The 20,099-nt window shown below is 40.3% G+C and overlaps 1 protein-coding gene across 1 annotated transcript in view; it reads left to right on the top strand.

Annotated features, from left to right (window-relative positions):
- The window catches only part of TMEM132D (transmembrane protein 132D), an 824,162-nt gene that overhangs the window by 194,849 nt on the left and 609,214 nt on the right, over window positions 1-20,099 (top strand). The window contains exon 2 of the mRNA XM_003276114.2: window positions 9,528-10,416. Within this exon, the coding sequence (XP_003276162.1) occupies window positions 9,528-10,416 (889 nt within the window). The remainder of the gene's footprint in view (window positions 1-9,527; window positions 10,417-20,099) is intronic.

The raw sequence follows: 20,099 nt of genomic DNA, 5'->3' as shown, positions 1-20,099 counted from the left end.
TCTGAGATTCCATGAAATATATACATTTTTGTGTTATAAGCTAAACATCCTCTTTCTTTTTTCAGTCAATAATAATTTATGTGATATCTGCTTCAGGCCACTAGGTCAAACCTTCTACTGAGAACAAGTAGAAAAGCTGAAGGATATGACAACAAAAAAACATGCATTAAAGGCATTAGAGAGCTTTGGAGGCACACAGGATATTAAAAAGCCAAGATGTCAGGAGGAAGGAGGCACACTCTGGTGAATCCAACATTCTGAGATGTTTTCCTTGGGGAACATTTTGCTTCTACTTCTTTGGTGCGAGGCAAAGAAATTCAGAATCTGAGAAGGTGGTAGTTAAGAGGAAGCTGAACAGAGTTTTTTACAGTCTTATAATAAGACAAAAGTTGTAGTTTATTTTCTACCAAGAAATAGGTTTCCTTGTCTATTCTAATAAATAGTTACATATCCTTTCTTTGGATCTATAGTTTGTAGCTGATTTTTCAACTTTATGGCTGGCACTGTACTCAACATTCTTATAAATTTTTCAGAGTATTTCTGTATTTCCTCACAATAGATTCTTAGATATACAATGAATGGGGCAGAGAGACAGGACATTTCAAGCCTCTTTTAGTTATTGTCAAATCATCTCCCAGAAATTTGACTCTGACCATGATTCTTCTTGAGTTCCATATGAGAGCGTTGCTGTTGTGAAACTTGCAGCAGCGTGGTCCATCGCCATTAAAAAACTCTTGGTCGGTTTGTAGGGAAAAAATGTGTCACTCCGAGCTTGGCTTGCCTTTTATTTCTGTCTTGAGAGTCTGGTGTAATACCGCCCGATCTCCACGGTCTCATCTGAGTGGGTCTTCCACACTCACTCTGGAAGTTCTGATACAGTCATTCCCTGTCTAATCTGCATGGTTAGGACATGTGATGTGGTTTTTCAATATCTTATCCATGATGTGCCATCTAGGTATGTGCCATCTCCTCAACTGTAAATATCTTACCCATGATGTGCCATCTAGGTATGTGCCGTCTCAACTGTAAATATCTTATCCATGATGTGCCATCTAGGTATGTGCCGTCTCAACTGTAAATATCTTACCCATGATGTGCCCTCTAGGTATGTGCCGTCTCCTCAACTGTAAATATCTTATCCATGATGTGCCATCTAGGTATGTGCCGTCTCCTCAACTGTAAATATCTTATCCATGATGTGCCATCTAGGTATGTGCCGTCTCCTCAACTGTAAATATCTTACCCATGATGTGCCATCTAGGTATGTGCGTCTCCTCAACTGTAAATATCTTATCCATGATGTGCCTCTAGGTATGTGCCGTCTCCTCAACTGTAAATATCTTATCCATGATGTGCCCTCTAGGTATGTGCCGTCTCCTCAACTGTAAATATCTTATCCATGATGTGCCATCTAGGTATGTGCTGTCTCCTCAACTGTAAAGCTGCAGCACCAGCTCTGCAACAGGAGTGCGTTTCTCCCTAAGTTGGGTTGCCAGATGTAGCAAATAAAAGTACATGGTGTCCCGTAAAATGTGATTTTTAGATAAAAAATAATGTTCTCTGGAATATTGGGGACATACACTACAAAGCATTCATATTTTTTTTTTCTGGAATTCCTAGTTAAATGAGTGCACTGTGTGTTTTTTACCTGAGCCTCTACCTGGAGTGGACACTTGGCAAGGTCTGGAGACATTTGTGGTGGTGACAGCTGGGCTGGGGGTGGCAGCTGCTGGCACCTAGGCAGAGGTCAGGGAGGCTGATAAGCATTCAGCAAGGCACAGGACGCCCCCACGACCAAGGCTGGTCTTCAGCGGTGCTGAGGTTGAGAATCCCTCACGGAGGGTGCGTGGTTTCCACTTTAATTTCCAGGCTTTGTATTTAGCTGGTGAAGGGTCAGGACTCACAAAGGCTAAATAGGATTAGTGTGTTTGGGAACGTGTCACTCTCCTCTTCCTGTCTCAAGTTGGTCTTCAGCTTATTTGATTGGCTAGATAACTTTTTATCCCCTCATCCTGTTTTCTTTTTCTTTTTTCTGTTTTTGAGATGAGGTCTTGCTCTGTCATCCAAGCTGGAGTGCACTGGTGCGATCTCAGCTCACTGCAACCTCTGCCTCCTGTGTTCAAGCGATTCTCCCACCTCAGCCTCCTGACTAGCTGGGATTACAGGTGCATTCCACTACACTCAGCTGATCTTTGTGTTTTTAGTAGGGACAGGCTTTTGCCATGTTGGCCAAGATGGTCTCGAACTCTGGACCTCAAGTTATCTGCCTGCCTTGGCCTCCCAAAGTGCTGGGATTACAGGTGTGAGCCACCGCGCCTGGCCCTGTTTTATTTCATACTTACGGTTTTATGAAATTATATGGCAGGTATTTCTTTCTTGATATTTAATCAGTCCCCCTCACTCCAGTGCCAGCCTCATGAGGATAGCGATCTGGCTCTTCCTGTTGAATTCTGTTTCCCCTGCACCCAGCACTGCGTCCAGCACAAATATCTGTGTTGGGAATGATACCATGAACTGATAAAGACAGAAATGTATCTTGCTTTTAAGATACCTTCATGGTCTCCAAATTTAATAGTGAAGATACTTGTGTACTGTCGAACATATTGACGACACATGTGAGTCAATTGTTTAAAATACAAGAACTTTACTTTTGCAAGAGTATTGGAGACAACTTCAACACATTCTTTTTCTCAGAAACTGACAAAGCAGACAAAAATAAGATATTCTATAGAAAAATTGAGAGTGCAGTTACCAAATAGCCCCTCTATGCTGCTGTATGTCTTTTAGAATTTCATACCAATCTTTGGATTTTAACTTTTACTTGCTTTCTAGAATTATACAAGCTTTTCCTTTCCCTTCCTTTTTGTTTATTTTATGGAAATTTTTGTATGAGAGACTATATAAATTCATGATTTGTTCATTTTTAACAATCTATTATTATAAATGTATGATTTATTCATTTTTAACAATCTAGCACATATATAGATATATATTATATACATATATATGTATTGTATACATATATAATACTATTATATATTATATTACAATGTTATACATATATATAATATATATATATTTTTTCCTAATGCAACACCTCTTTGATTTAATTCTCAATTTTGTTGTCTTGCATTGTTATTTTCCTACTTCTGTTTTTATTAATACTTCTTTAGAGCTCTTCATTTAGATTTTGTTTTGGGTTTCTCATTTTGTGTGTTTAGTTGATCAATTTTATTCGGTTTAATAATGATACTATTGAAGATTATGAATTTGCTTTTGACTACATCTTTGGCTGCTTCACATATGTTTTGATGGGTAGTAGTATTGCCATTATTAGTAGCTTGTAAATATAGTATAATGGAAAGTTTTATTTTGATTTTGATTCAAGAACTGTTAAGTAGTTGGGTTTCTCCTCCCAAGTAAATAGCAGTGTTTCTATTTTGCTGTTGTTATGAATTTATATTCTAGTGTATATGATCATGGAATATAATTTAAATTATTTCTGTAATTTTTTATTATTATTGTCTCCTTGTAGCCTTATATATGATTAGTTTATTGGAAGGTCTCATGAACACTTTAAGTGAGGGTGTTCTCCATAGAGATTATAATAGCATTAGTTATTTATATCTTCATGTCATTATTTACTTTTCTATACTTCATAAATCAGAGACTGGAAAAGGAGGTACGTCACATTTAAGCAAATTTTAGTTACTATCAATTTATACTTGTAATTTTAAGAGATTTTGTCACATTAATTTGCGGGCTGTATATACTTGCATAAAATATCTACAACTATTTATGCATTGTGAATTGTGTCTTTCATTAAAATTAAGACCTTTAATTCAGTTACTTATTTTTATCTTGAATTCAACTTTTTTCTGTATTAAAGTTGTGACCCCAGTTTTCTTTCTCTGTAGAATATCTATGCCTATTCTTTTTGTTGTTTATTTATTTATTTACATTTAAAATACCTCAGTCAACTTATTTGAGTTCTCTTGGAGACAATTTATAGCTTAACTTTTTTTTCTTCTAACTTGTGAGCCAGCTCGAGAGTCTTAGTCTTTTAATGGAATAATCTATGCCACTTACATATGATATCATAAGTAATAAATTTGTTGTGTCATATTTTGTTTTCTATTTTTCTTGTTTGTGCATTCAATAGATTATTCAGTAAACTGTTTCTGTGCTCTCTCCTCAGTTCTTCCCACTAATCTATAAGTATAAAAACCAAAATCTAAGTTATCAGAAAAGTATAGTTGGACATATTTTTATTTGGTTATCATTGAATAAACTAAGCCATATCTACTGATATCTCTTATGAAGATACAAATTTAGTCCACTATAACTTTCTTTTGTTCTCTAAGTCTATTCACATTTTTAAGTTTATAAATTTTAAATTACTTATAGTGTTTGGATTCTGCATTTTTTATTACTATTTTCAATGTGTGGGGCTTTGCCTGTATTTGAAGCTCTCTATCTGAATGTATTCTACATGTAAATGTGTTCAGTGCTCATCTGGTTCTCATTTAACATGATTTTCCTATTCTTGAGTACTGCACTTTGATTAACCTTCTGGTGTCCGGGATAATATGCTTCAGTGATCTTTTCAGCAGCGGAAGATATGGTATACATTTGTTTCTTTCTGTTGCCCTCACAATTACCAGAAAAATCCTCAGGGCAAATAATTGTTCAATTAGACAATTGTTCAGTTAGAACATCCTTCATCATATTTCTGTGAATATTTATCATTTTTTTAATATCTAATTTTGTACAGTGGATGCAAATGAAGACAATCTGATTTTTTTTTTAGTTTTTAAAATTTTACTTTTAAATAAATGCTTATAGAGTTACTTTTTACCCTTGATGCGACTGTGTCTTTTACAAATACCTAAAAGGTGGTGTTTTCGGATTTCTCTGGAATCAGTGAAATATAATGATCTACTTTGAATATGTATATGTACATAAACCCAGGAATGTTTTCTTTTCTTTTTTTGCCTTTTAACGCTGCTGCTTTTGCATTTTCCTGCTGTCTTCATTAGGAGCTCCATCATCTGAATATTGAACCTCTAATGTGCGTCTCACGTGGTTACAGCCTCTTACTGATCATTTCCATTTCTTTGCCTTTTCTATTTAGCTGTAGGGAAAGCTTCAAAAGCTCCCATTCTCATATGATAAATTCAATTTTCTGCATTTTTCAAATCTGTGTTATTGCATCTGAAACCATTTTAAATTCCTTACTTTTAATACTGCAGGATCTTCTTCCGTCTCAGTCTTATTTCATTACAAAACAACAAAGGCTCTGCTTTTCTTGATGATTGTGAGCTCCAAAGTCATTTTGTATAAAAGGTACTTCAATATTCTTTGGTAAATACTCTTCAAAGGTATGTTATTCCTCTACTTCTTGAATGTCTTTCTGAATTTCCTTCGTTACTCTGCAGCTTTTATTGGTAGTTCCCGTTCTCCTTCTGTTTTTGCTTATTTACATATCCTTCACCGGGGGCAGCCTTGTTTGCATTGGCGTTGCATGTTACCATATGACCCGGCATCCCCGGTGGGACGGTGAGGATGCTCCGGCGTGTTGACGTGCCCAGCGGGGGAGATCCCTTGGTCCAAGGTGCCTTTCGTGAGTTGGGTGAAGGGGCCGCATGGGCACTGGTTTCCTGTAAGTGGTTTTAGGTTTGGACTCATTCCAGGAGCACAGTGTGGCTATGTCAGACCTCCTGCCCCCATCACTGTCTCTGTTAGGGAAGAACAACGTCAGCAAGACGCCTTGATGTTTTAGGGCTTTCTGTGCAGCACGGTGCCCCCTACGCTTGGGTCTCTGATTCAGCTGATGGCAAAGCTGGTTGGCTCCCAGCACTGGGAATATTGTCAGGTGCGGGAGCACCTACATGGCCCATGGCCTTTGCTCTTTCAGATATCAGGGTAGATTTGTCAGCTGCCTAGATATCAGATATCTTACAGATATCCACTCAGCTGACAACTATTTTCCTTCTATGACAATACCATGCTGAGGATTGCCAGATTTGGGAAATAAAACACAAGATGCCAAGCTACATTTGAATTTCCGAAAAACACCATTTAAAAATATTTCCTTTTTAATTATAAGCATGCCCTATGGAATATTTCTGTTTACTGGAAGTCAAAACATAATTAGGTGTTTGCGTTTTATCTGGCTGCCCTAATCATTCTGTTTTCTGTGTGAGGTATTTGAGTCCCTTGTGAGTCCCAGTAATTCTTGCAGTCCATGGCATGCAGGTTGTACCTAATTTTCTGCATGGATGTAGATTTTTTTTTTTTTTGCCTATTACCATATTCTATTAGTTATTGCTTTTGAGTCCACATAGGGGAAAATTGAGAGTCTTGTGCTAAAATTGCCTCCTTCCCATGTTTTTTAAAAAAGTATTATTCAGGGAAAAATGATCCTTTCAAAAATGTTAAAATTAATACAAAATCTCTCCCAGACCACTGAGTTGCTTCAAGACGTGAACATGTCACTCTCCCTCAAGTAAGAATGACAGCCATGGAGAATCAAAAAGGAATTTTTGTCCTTAGCGAATGATTAACTGAGATTTACTGTGTAGAGCTTCTTCATAATTTAACACTTTGCTAATTTTTATGTTAAATAAAAATCGTGTCCTTTAGTGATGGTAACCACTCCTGTAAGGATGAGAGGATAATGAGTTTTACTTTGTGCATTCTGTGCATCGTGGACCATAATTGGCATTATTTTTGTAGTATTAGTTAAAAAAAAAAAAGAAGTGACACTAGCTTTAGGTCAAAATGGAGCAATTTTAAGCAATAAACATTTAGGTCAGATACCAGGCAAAATGACCAATAGACCTTTTGTGGAATAAAGCTAAGAAGTTACTTCCCTTCAAATGATGTTCACGGTAACCCCTGATTGCCTTATTGCTTCCCTGAATAAAATCAGAGGACCCAGTGTCGTTGCCCTTGGAATGTGTAATTAGCTGCACAATTAGGTTTCATGTCCTCAAGTAGTTGGGGTCAGATGTTCAACAGGGAAGTTCACGGAGTCTTGGTGTCTGGCATTAACGTTTAACCATCTGTAATTTGGTTGTCTGGCTTTGGCTGTTTCTAGCACGAATGGCAAAAGAGTGCTGAGGCAGCTCAAGGTACTTGTTCTGAGTGGTGCCAAGATGTGTTTTTAACAACAGGGGACACTGTATCAATTGATGTAGGTCTTACAAGAGTCTCATTACATAGAGAGGCCCATCTGCCTTAGTCCCATATCACCAGGATTACACAGAGCTCCCAGTGGGATAAAAGGATCCAGGATTCTGATTACAGTGATGGAAGCGAAGAGGACAGTGAATAACAGTGTAAAAACAGAATCTGCTCTTTGTCACATAAAAAACATAGTCCACTTGTTGACTCATTCATTCACGTGTTTATCAAATATTTATTGAGTACCTGACATTTACCAGGCACTCTCTTAAAGACTGTGAATACAGCGGAGAAAAAAGCCCTGCCTGTCATTTCTGCTCCCTGGCATATCACACACTGCACTGCATAGAGGATTACAGCAAAGCATAACGTGCTTTGATGCAGGAAGTTGGGGATGCTACAGAAAAACCCAGATGGAGACCATAAGCCAGAGTCATACAGTAAAGGAAAGGATCCCAGCAAGGTGACTTTGAGAATGCAGCCAGAGAGGTCACAGAACTGTGGCTAGGCAAATGAGAAGAGGGAACCCAGAGAGGGGATGAAATATTCTGTCTCTTCTTGTTTTTACTATAACTCACATGTGAAGGTACAAGTTTAGAGAGAAAATCAGGAGTTATTTCCATAAAGTTAAAACATGTCATCTTTTTAAGGCATGGAGTCCCTTTTTATATCTATGATATTTTGATTTTTGAAAACAATCCATATTTATGACACTGAACCCTAGGAAATTGTCCTTTGGGTGGATGCAGACTGCTCGCTTATAAGCAGTCTCAAATGATTCAGTCCAAGACAAGCCTTCGTTGTTTATATGGAAGCTCAGCCTGCTCTGAGTTTGGTCATGCCGTTGATTGGAGAGATTTTTTCATCCAGGGCTTTCTGTAAACTCAGTTTGAATACATGCGTTGAACTTCTTGTCTAGAAGTTGAATTGGATGCAGCCTGACATCCTGTGGTATCACAGCTGGGCTGAGGCTACAGTGCTCCAGTCAGCTGCCTCGTGCTACCAATGGGTCCACGGGAAGCAACGAGGGTCAGTGACCTGCTCATGGTCTCGCAAAGCCAGGAGCAGGACCCCTGCCTCCGAGCTCTTGGCTCTCTCAGCTGCTGGCAGATGACTGCCAAGAAGGGTCCTGACTCGGGTAGGCTTCATGCTTCCAAATGTGTGTTTATGTGGGCCTTTGAGAAAGGTGGCACCATGAGTGTCCGAGTAATCAAAGATAATGACATGGTGACTGATGAGAAGGGCTTCAGCGTAACTTTTGTGGAGCTTTGCCTAGAAAGTCAGTGTTCCCAGCCAATAGTTTACATTTCTGAAACTCCTTAAATTGGTTCTTTGGATTATGCAATTGCTCTGCCTGCATTTTTTTTTTTTTACAGAATGTAAGGCAACTTGTAAAAATAACATTTTGGATTTTTCTCCCCTTGAGGGAGAGATACGTTCAGCGCGGGAAAATGAACAATGGATTTTGTTCATTGGTGATAGCGTAGTGTCCACAGGATGTGGGTGGGATGGAAGCGAGGTGCTGCCCTTCCCTTGCTTCTTAGGTTCTAGGGTCCAGTGTTTCACAGGTGACTTGGAGCATGTGCTTTGTACACACCCAGCCCTGACACGTTGGTGTTGTGGTCACATCATCTCATCTATTTCTAGAGGGCCCCTCCCAATATATCCTTCCAAGGTCTTTTCTCTGCATCTCTCCCCTTAACTCCAACTAGGGGTGGGTGTACACTGTCTGTGTGACTTATGATTGTGCATCTGCATCTATTTTTGCCCCAAGTCTGTTAGCATTTCCCATTGGACATGTCCTTAAATGCAGAACGTGCGTATGGGTGGAACACAAAAGAATATGTATCAGGTGGAATGTGGACGTGGCATCAATCCATGTGTTGAGAAAGTCATTCCTGTTTCCAATCTCAAGTCTGTGTTGAGTCAATGGGACGGTGCCTCTCTGTCGATGCTAGCTTGTCTGTGACAGCTTTCTAACACTTGCTAATCCCTCCTTTTATCAAAAAAAGAGCAAGTCTTTACCATAACCCCATAAACCCATAAAAACACCATTACCACGAGTTGAAATTTTAAAGCTTTTTTTGAATTGTATTTATTTGCATGCTCAACTTTTTTATAGGTTAAATGATATTGGTTTTCTACTTAGGTTGGTGGCATTTATTTCTTCTGAAACAAATAATATGAAGCGAGTAGATTGGATTAAGAGGTTTGGGTAAGGAATTGCGTAATTGGCATCAAGACGGGTCCTCTGTTATCAAGGGGCCCGCAGATGTCTGAAATGCTGGTAACAGGACCTTAGCATTACTAACACCTGCGCTGTGATTCCCTCCCCACAGTGACGGAAGGTCGAGGGATCCTTGAGAGCATTCAGAGGTTTTCCTTGCTGCCCACCTACCTCCCCGTGACCTACCACATCAACAACGCGGACGTCTCCTTCTTCCTGAAGGAGGCCAACCAGGATATCATGAGGAACTCCAGCCTGCAGTCCCGGGTGGAGTCATTTCTGATTTACAAATCCAGGAGGCTGCCTGTTCTCAACGCCAGCTACGGGCCTTTCTCCATCGAGCAAGTGGTGCCCCAGGATTTAATGCTACCTTCCAACCCATTTGGATTCACCAACAAATTTTCTCTTAACTGGAAACTAAAAGCCCACATCCTGCGGGACAAAGTCTACCTGAGCCGGCCCAAAGTGCGGGTCCTGTTCCACATCGTGGGCAGAGACTGGGACGACCGCAGCGCCGGGGAGAAGCTGCCCTGCCTGAGGGTCTTTGCTTTCCGAGAGACCAGAGAGGTGCGGGGCAGCTGCCGGCTGAAGGGGGACCTGGGGCTGTGCGTGGCCGAGCTGGAGCTCCTGTCCAGCTGGTTCAGCCCCCCCACGGTGGTCGCCGGGAGGAAGAAGTCCGTGGACCAGCCGGAGGGGACCCCCGTGGAGCTCTACTACACCGTGCACCCAGGGGGTGACAGAGGGGACTGCGTCAGGGAGGATGCGAGGAAAAGCAGCGGGATCCGGACGGGCCACGGTGACGTCGATGAGTCCGGGCCCCCCTTGCAGAGGATCGGGAGCGTCTTCCTTTATCAGACACACAGGAAACCTTCCCTGAGAGAACTGCGTCTGGACAACAGCGTGGCCATCCACTACATACCAAAGACCGTGAGGAAAGGGGACGTGCTGACTTTCCCTGTTTCCATCTCCAGAAATTCCACTGAAGATCGCTTCACATTGAGGTAAGTCGTTTCCCGATGTCTGTCTGTACCCGCCCGTCGATCAGGTGATGTTTTTGAGAAGCTGTTTGACCAGAAAAGCTGTGTTACCGCTCACCGAAGTAGGGCGGGCCTACTTCCCATTTTTACAGACTCCACCTGCACCGTAGAATACAGAGACCAGTCTGATCTTTCCGGGTTGGCAATTTGGTTGTGAGAATATTCGTCTTAATAGATTTTCCAAGCCATCGATAGGGCAGCCAGGGGACTGCTGATGGTACGCCTTTTCCCGTAGCTTAGGGTATTATCAGCAAGTTTTGGGAATGCTAAAATTATCCAAGAAGGCTTTTCAAAATTGGAGAGTTAAATGCCTCACAGCTGAAATGAGACTGCAAATGAAATGGCAACAGTTGTCAGAAAGGACAGGGAACACGGTTTTGCCAACTCAAAATCTATTCCAGATATGTGAGTTCTAAGTATAATATGGTACCAACCTCAAAGTTATCATTTTGTTTCTCCCTGGAAATAGAACTTAGTGTTCAAAAAAATAAATGAGCATAATGTGTGAAGAATATACAGTAGAATTTGTTGAGTTTCTTATGTAAGAATATACCAAAGACAAGACATTGAAAATAAGCTCTGTGTACTTTAGAATAAATATGGGCTGGTTTTCACTTTGGAATATAATGTATGAGAGAGGCTACTTGCCTAGGCTTGTTTGTATTTTCATTATATAGTTTTAGTTTTATTTTCAACACAGGCAAGTTTGATTATAACAGCTGTTTAGTAGAAACGTTTTTGGGGTTATTAAAAATGTCCTAGCACTGCTACATAACTCAACAATTTGACCTGATGTGCAGTGTAATAAAATGTGTGTTATGGCTCCTGAAATTAGGAGTGTAACTGTATGTAAGACATATTTCATATGTGGGCTTATAAACTTCATCCAATAATGACCAGCTCTCTATCCCCCTTCATATGGGATTTATGGCTGCTTTTTCTAGCTTTTCTTTTCTTCTTTCTATTCTTTTCTTTCTTCCTCTCTCTCCCTCTCTCTTTCTCCCTCCCCTCTCCTCTCCCCCTCCCCTCTCCTCTCCCCCCTCCCCTCCTCTCTCCCTCCCCCCTCCCCTCCCCTCTCCTCTCCCCCCTCCCCCTCCTCTCCCCCTCCCCTCTCCTTCCCCCCTCCCCTCTCCTCTCCCCCTCCCCTCCCCTCTCCCCCTCCCCTCCCCTCCCGTCCCCTCTCCTCCCCTTTCTCCTCCCCCTCCCTTCCCCTCCCTTCCCCTCTCCCCTCTCCTTTTTTCCTTTATATTTAAAGGGTGGATGAGTTTGAGAAAATAAATCACCGTTTTGATTCTACCTTGCACATTTAAGTTTATTTGATTGTGACCTAGTATTAGAAATGCCTTTTTTATTTTAACTAAAGAAACAGAACCTAATGGACATGCATCTAATGACTGAACTTGGCTAAGTCCTGGAAGGTAAAAACCTTTGGCCTGGTTGGATGTGCCATTGGCGGATTAGCCGCAGGGATTTAGGGCACAGGAACACATCTGTGGTCGCCGAGCCTTCATTAGCGTTCCCTTCCGTCCTTCTGGAAATCGGATCTAGATCCAGCTGGCCACAGGTCCTCAATGAGGTCTGCTAGCTTTGTGTTTTACTTTTCTGGGTTCAGCAGTCTTACCTAGTATTCTTTGTGAGGATGGCTGCTTATGTAGAGAAATATTTTGGTGGTAGAAACAAAAGGTTTCAATAGAGGAGTTTTGATCTTACACCGTTTCATACTGTCTGCCATATTTTAGGTCCGCCAACGACTGACTTGATTTTCTGAACGCAGGATTAAACACTGCAATCCCCTGAAGCTTTGACTCTCAGGAGATGAGAGCCACATGCAGCCTGTGTGTGTGTGTGTGTGTGTGCGTGTGTGTGTGTGTGTGTAGCATTGAATTTCACAAAAAGCTTTGTGTCTCATGACTTTATCACACACTAAACCTATCCATTAGGGTCCAAGGGTGGCTTTTATCTTTGGCAATCTGTAACAAAACCAAGAGAAATTCACTATGTGTGGCTGCACAATATGAGGCTCCAAGTCTTGGCAAACTCACAAGCAAATGCATTTGAAGCTTCTAAATTTGGTGGCTCCACTCACAGGTCAAAGTTTGGAAAATTTGGGAAGTGCAGCAAAACTATATTTGTTCAGAGCCCATCAATTAGAAATGTCAATTCAATTTAAAAAATCAGTTTTACAGATGAGACAACAATGAAGGAAATGTTTCATGAATGTGAGTTTACCTCGGTACGATGCTGCACTGTTTCTTTAAGAGGTTGCATTAATAACGTGCTTGCTGCATACTTAAAACGCTCTGATTATGGATGAGTCTCATGTGTTTATGTAAACAGCTGGAGGTTAACTTGGACCAGGCAAGATTATTATCCTTTAGCTTGAATCCCTATAATTAGAAAATAATAAAACTGTATATCTTTTTAAATGAAGTCAATTTGACACTAATTTAGCGTAGCTTCCAAATATTTGGAATTGGCATGCGTCTGTTCTCTCTGGCCATCTGCTATAAATAACCCTCAAGGATCCAGCCTAGTATCCTTGGGCGCTTTTCTCCAAATTGTGACTGTGTTTCTAGACTCTGTGTTGAAACTGCTAGCATGGCCCAGCGTTGGGCTCCTGTTTTATAGGTCAGGTACCAGTCGTACATCCATGGCCAGTCAAGGATGACCAGAGTGAGAGGGGACAAGACTAACTGCCACCAATGGGAGGGTCATTTGCAGATGTGCATCATGCACATTTGCAATTCATGGACTGATGCAGCAGCTGCAGTTTGAGTTCTTTGTTGATAGCAACTGACCAGCCACGGTACACCTCCCCGGCGGCGGGCCTGTGATCTCAGGGGCACTTAGGGGCATGTGACGGCTGAAGCACAGGAGTTAGCTTCTTTCTCTGTGTGTATTTGTATGCGTGTATATGTGCGTGTGTGTTTCACTCTTTAAGAACAAGAAAAAAAAAACCCAGTTCATAGGGGATGAAATGAAATCATAACAAATGAAATACACTCATGTTTAGAACAAAAAAAAAAAAAAAAAAAAAAAAAAAAAAAAAAAACAAAAAAAAAAAAAAAAAAAAAAAAAAAAAAAAAAAAAAAAAAAAACCCAGGTGGGGCTGTTTGTCATCTTACAACCTCTGTTCTATCCTGCCGCTTCTATCTTCCGAAGGTGACATCTGTGGGAAAAGAAAAGCAAAACGCTTTCTTTCATTCCTGAGACATCTAACGATCTCATTCAATCCCAGAAAATGTTTTCCTTCAAGTGAACAACTGAAGCATCCCACAGCACTGGAACCCTTTCTTCTATATTTTTCTAGCCACACATCCTCCTGTGTCCCTCCCCCACTGAGAGCGAGGCTCAGATGCATCCCAGTCTCTACTTACCCGCCATGGGCCTGGAGGAAGATAAGAACTGGGGCTCTTCTTTCACCCCCTCACCAGTTATTCTTTCATTGCTTTTCGCCACAGGGAGTCCGTTTCCAAAGAGCTCTGGTCTTCAGCTCCGAATGGAAGGCTGGAACCCAGTATAGGCATAGCATTCCCTTGGTTACCTAACAGCCCAGAACAGTCAGCCGGGGGCGCCTGGAACAGTGGAACAAGCTCAGAGAATGGGCTGTTCTTAAAGGCAGGGACATCCTTAAATTTCTTGAATGAATGAATGAATTGCTGATTATTAACAAATATGTGCACTTTGCTGAGGTCTCTGCAGTTTTAAATGCTCAAGAATTATGTCAAGCGCCATATGCCTAGCACTGTGATTGGCTTTAAGACCAGGTTGGAATAAGACATTACTAAGGAGATTTTCTTGCAAAAGTGAGACTTAGAAAGGAGATAGCAAGAGAATAAAATACGAGTGTTTGACAAGGGGCAGAAGTGAGCCTGGCATTGGTGAGTCTCAGAGGATATTCTTTGGTGGTTTGGGTAGCCAGATATGCCGAAGATTTAAAGCTTGTTAGGAAAGAATATGGTGGTTTGAGATTGCCCCTGTGAGCTTAATTCACTTGAATGATGTCAGCTTTGAACCTGTGTTGGCCCAGAATAGGCGTTCTTCTTATTCTTTTTCAGGTACAATATGCCCAGGTGTATCCAATGATAGTCTAAGTTGCAGGCCATAAATCACACTCCAGCTAATTTAAGAAAAATAATAAATAAAAGGGTTTACTGGATGGATATCATGGGACCCAGCTTGGCCATGCAGAGTCTGATGGAGGTTGGTGGCTGCGTGTGGACACAGCAGCCTCTCAGCAACTCTCTCCCACCCTCTCAGTGAATTCCTTCAATAGTTCCTCTGGTATCCACACATAAGCTACAGAGACCTCCATGCAGCCCCTGCTGAATCACCTGTCTACTAGCTGGCTGTGCCAGGGGTAGGAGAGGGACCAGATGCAGCTTCCATGAAGTAAAATGGTTCCTCGAATTACCTTTCATTAAGAACACATCCCATCAGATGAGGCATTTTCCTCTTGTGAAGACTGGGGCACTGTTACAAAGAGGACAGATGTTGGTGTCTTCAAATTATACCAATGTCCAGTGACATGTGGTCTGTACCACTAGGTTATTACCTAGTGGGGATTGATAGAGCTGCTTGAAATAGAAGAGTGAGAGGCAGACAGGCTTTTAATTTCAGAACTGATATGACTTTACAAAAAACTTGTGAACTTATTGCAGTGTTCCCATATGTCCCCGCTAGTTTCCTCTTTTATTAACACCTTACATTTGTGTGCTACATTTGTCCCAATTCACCAATATTAACACATGATTATTAGCTAAAGTCCATACTTTATTCAAATTTCCTTAGTTTTTATCTACTGCCCCCCTTGGCTGTTCCTGGATCCCATCCAGGAGACTGCATTACATATAGGGGTCATGTCTCCTGGAACTCCTGTTCAAAGAAAAACTTCAGCTAAATTAAATTCAATGGAGTTTAATTGAGCAATGAATGATTCGTGAATCAGGCAGCTCCCAGAATCAGCAGATTCGGAGAGACTCCAGGGGTGCCTTGTGGTCAGAACACATTATTATTTTTTTTTTTTTTGAGACGGAGTCTTGCTCTGTCACCCAGGCTGGAGTGCGGTGGCGCCATCTCTGCTCACTGCAAGCTCCACCTCCCGGGTTCACACCATTCTCCTGCCTCAGCGTCCCGAGTAGCTGGGACTACAGGCGCCCATTACCATGCCCGGCTAATTTTTTGTGTTTTTAGTAGAGATGGGGTTTCACCGTGTTAGCCAGGATGGTCTCGATCTCCTGACCTCGTGATCCGCCCGCCTCGGCCTCCCAAAGTGTTGGGATTACAGGCGTGAGCCACTGTGCCCGGCTCAGAACACATTTATAGACCAAAAAAGTAAAGTGATGTACAGAAATCGGAAGTGAGGTACTGAAACAGCTGGACTGGTTACAGCCCAGTGTTTGCCTTATTTGAACACAGTTTGAACACTCAGCAGTCTATGACTGGTTGAAGTATGGCCACTGGGACTGGCCAAGACGCAGCGACTGTTACAGGTGCATACTCCGAAGTTAGGTTTTCAATCTTGTCTACCTATTAAGCTAGGTTGCAGTTCATCCACAAGGACTCAAACGTGGAAATAGAGTCCTTCTCAGGCCATATTTATTTTGCTTTAACACTCTTGTAGCTGTGACCATTTCTTAGACTTTCTTTGGTTTTGGTGGCTTTGACCATTTTGAGACTTACTGGTCAGCTGTTTTGAGGAATGTCCTTCAATTGGGATTTGTCTGATGCTCTTTCTCATGATTGCACTGGGATCATGGGTTTGGGGAGGAAAACCACAGAGGCAAAGTGCCATGTTTATCACATTGAGGGTGCGTACAGCCCACACGACTTGCCACTGTTGCTGTTCACTTCCAGGGCTGACGGCTGCTGTGAGACCCCAGTTCTTGCCTTTTTAGTTTAAAAGAATTTAAACGAGACACACAGCAAAGGAGATGCACCATAGAGCAATGTATTGCAAAAGAAAATATTTTGAAAGTTAAGTTCAGTATAGATAGTACACCAGAGAGAGGATTCAAGGCAGGCTGCTCCTAAGGATGACAGCAAAGACGGGCACTAGGGAGACTCCGTTTATGGGAGCCTTACATGATTATTCATAAGCGGGTGGGAAGAGGTGTTACTAGGAAGCATGTCTGGGGGAGGTCCTCTGGGTGCACATGCGCAGTAGCTGTACAAGCTTGTTCATACGTCGCATGTCTCATTAGCATCCGAAATCTCCACCCAGGGATGTGTTTTTTACTATTATAATGAGCAAAGAGTCTGCCTGAGGGCAGGGGAAATCAAAATACGCATGCTCTCTACAGGGGAACTTCCCTACTGAAGATTGCTCTGCCCGAATGAGCTTGACTACGGTGCTAATGGTGAGGTTTATTCTGTTGATCATAAGGTCCCAAGGTTGGCATATCCTGAGGACGTGGTCTCTTCCTCGGCCACCTATCCCACCTCACCAGCACCAGGCTGGGGCTGGGTCTGTCAGGTTTCTCCACTGTAAAGTTACTTTTTTCCCATTCTCCCAAGGCTGTGCTTTGGAAGGAAGTGCTTATGCCCAGCTCACAATTGTAAAGAGGGAAGTGATACTTCACCCCCTTGAGGGTAATATGGCCGCTTAAGTTATTTAGAATGCTGCAGGGAACATTTGCTTATTTTCCCTCGTTTATGTATTTATTCAATAATGTACTTATTTTAGTGAGAAAACCTGGATATTTATTTTATACTAGATTAAAATTATCTAATATTATTTTATGAATTTTGTTGCTCAAATTTTCCAACTCTGGCTATTGAGAGCTCTTTGGCTCCAGTACAATGTAAAATAGGAATGGTGAGAAGGGATTGTCGCGCCTCATTCCTCTTCCTAGTGAGTAAGCATCTAGTTTCTCGACATTCAGTATGACGTCACCTATAGGCTTTTTGTTCATGTTCTTTATCAAGTTGAGAAAGTTCTCTTTCCTTCTTAGTTTGCTAAGAGTTTTTCTTTATCAAAACTTATTGTACATTTTGTCAAGTTTGTTTTTAAATTATATATTGTTAAGTTCCAGAGTACATGTGCAGGACGTGCAGGTTTGTTACATAGGTAAACATGTGCCATGGTGGTTTGCTGCACCTGTCAACCCATCACCTAGGTATGAAGCCCAGCATGCATTAGTTCTGTTTCTTAATGCTCTCCCCCCACCGCCCTCCCCCGACAGGCCCCAGTGAATGTTGTTCCCTTCTCTGTGTCCCTGTTTTCTCGTTGTTCAGCTCCCACTTATAAGTGAGAACATGTGGTGTTTGGTTTTCTGTTCCTTTGTTAGTTTGCTAAGGATAATGGCTTCCAAGTCCATCCATGCCCCTGCAAAGGATATGCTCTCATTTCATATTACGGCTGCATAGTATTCCATGGTGTGTATGTACCACATTTTCTTTATTCAGTCTATCATTGATGGGCATTTGGGTCGATTCCATGTCTTTGCTGTTGTGAGGAGTGTGAATAGTGCTGCAATGAACATACGCATGCTTATATCTTTATAATAGAATGATTTATATTCCTTTGGGTATATACCCAGAATGGGAGAAAGTTTTTGCCATCTATCCATCTGACAAAGATCTAATATGCAGCATCTACAAGGAACTTAGGCAAATTTACAAGAAAAAAACAAACAACCCCATTGAAAAGTGGGCAAAGTTTCTTTCCTATGCCAGTTGACATAATCATATGATCTTTCTTCTTTCGCCTGTGAATGCAGTGAATGAATTATCCTGATTAGTTTTTGAATATTAAATCAGCCTTGTATACCTGGAATAAATTCCACTTGTGTGTGGTGTGTAATTCTTTTTATATATTGTTGGATTCAATTTGTTAATGCTTTGTTGAGGATTTTAATACTCATGTTACTGAGAGATATTAGTTTGCACTTTTGTTTTTTCTTGAATGTCTTCATATGGTTTTGGTAATATGGTTAGAACATCTTCCCTCTGCTTCTGTTTGCTTGGAGGGAGTGTGTAGAAATGGTATTATTTATATCTTAAATGTTCGTAAATTTTCACTGGTGAATCCATCTGAGCCTGGTGATTTCATTTTTGGGGGAGTTATTAATAATTTACTCTACTTTAATAGACAGGGCTATTCATGCTACATATGTTCTCCTTGTGTGAGTTTTGTTATAGTTTGTGTCTTTCAAGGAATCCATCTATCTTAAATCCAAGTTATAAAATTTGTGGGTATAGAGTTAGCTGCTGTATTTCTTATTATTTTTTGAGAGGAGTTGTTTTGCTTGTTTTTGTTTTAATTTTTATTTTTAATTATAAATTGAAAGATTATAGTTGTAAATATGGGTAAAAAGTGATATTATGGTTTATGAATACAATGTGGAATACGTAGCTAATTAACATATTCATCACCTCAAATATTTACCATTTTTGTGGTGAGAACATTTGAAATTTAATATCTTAGCAATTTAAAATGTATAGTACATTATTATCTACTATATTCACCAGGGTGTGCAATATATCTCAAAGAAGAAAACTTACCTTTTAATTTATATAGGATCAGTAGTGATGACTCTTCTTTCATTTTTGTTATTGGTAATTTTTGTCTTCCCTTTTTCCTTGTTAGCCTGAGTAGGATTTTATCAATTTTATTGATATTTTCAAAGAATTAACTTTTGGTTTTGTAGATTTTCTCTATTGTTTTTCTATTTTCAATTTCATTTATTTTTTTCCTCTAATTTGTATAATTTCCTTCTGCTTGATTCAGGTATAATTTGTTCTTTAGGTGTCTACACTTAACACTAATTAATTTAAATTAGGTTATTGATTTTAGATTTTCTTTTCTAATATATGTTTTTAATGCTATAAATATTTCTCTAAGCACTGCTTTTCTGCATCTCAAAATTGGGGGTAAGTTATATTTTCTTTTTAATTTAGTTTAAAATACTTTAAATTTTTTTTGAGACTTCTTTGATTCATATGTTATTAAGAAGTGTGTTTTTAATTAACAAATATCTGTTGGACTTACCATCTATCTTTCTAGTATTGATTTCTAGTTTAATTACTACTGTGGCTTGAGAAAATACTTTGCATAATTTCTATTTTAAATATAAGGCTACATGGCACAGAATGTAATCTTTCTTGGTAAATGTTTCATGTGATTTTGAGAAGAAAGTGTATTTCTGCTTCTTTTGGATGGAATATTCCATAAATGTCAATTAGATCAAGTTGATTGATAGTGGGTTCAGGTCATCTACATCCTTACTGATTTTCTGCCTGTTTGATCTATCAGTTGCTCACAGAGCAGTGTTAAGTTCCCAACTATAATAGGGGGATTGTTTATTTCTCCTTCAAGTTCTGTCAGTGATTATCTCATATATTTTGTTGTGCATTTGTTAGATGCCTACACGTTTAGGATTGTTGTAACTTCTTGGATAATTAGCCCATTTGTCATTATGTAATGCTTCCTCTTTATCCCTGATAATTTTCCTTTTTGTAAAATCTGCTTTGTCTGGAATTTATGTAAATGCTGAAGTTTTTATTTATTATCGTTAGCATGACCTTTCTCTATCTCTTTACTTTTAACTCGTAAAAGTCTTTTGAGCTAAAGTGGGATTTTGGTAAATATTATATAGGCAAATCATGTTTTTTAATCTATTTTGACAATATCTCTCTTTTAATTG

This window comes from Nomascus leucogenys, chromosome 10 (genome assembly GCF_006542625.1).
Source record: "Nomascus leucogenys isolate Asia chromosome 10, Asia_NLE_v1, whole genome shotgun sequence".
Taxonomy (NCBI): domain Eukaryota; kingdom Metazoa; phylum Chordata; class Mammalia; order Primates; family Hylobatidae; genus Nomascus; species Nomascus leucogenys.
The sequence above is the reverse complement of the archived record's forward strand: the minus strand, read 5'-3'. Positions and strand labels throughout refer to the sequence as shown.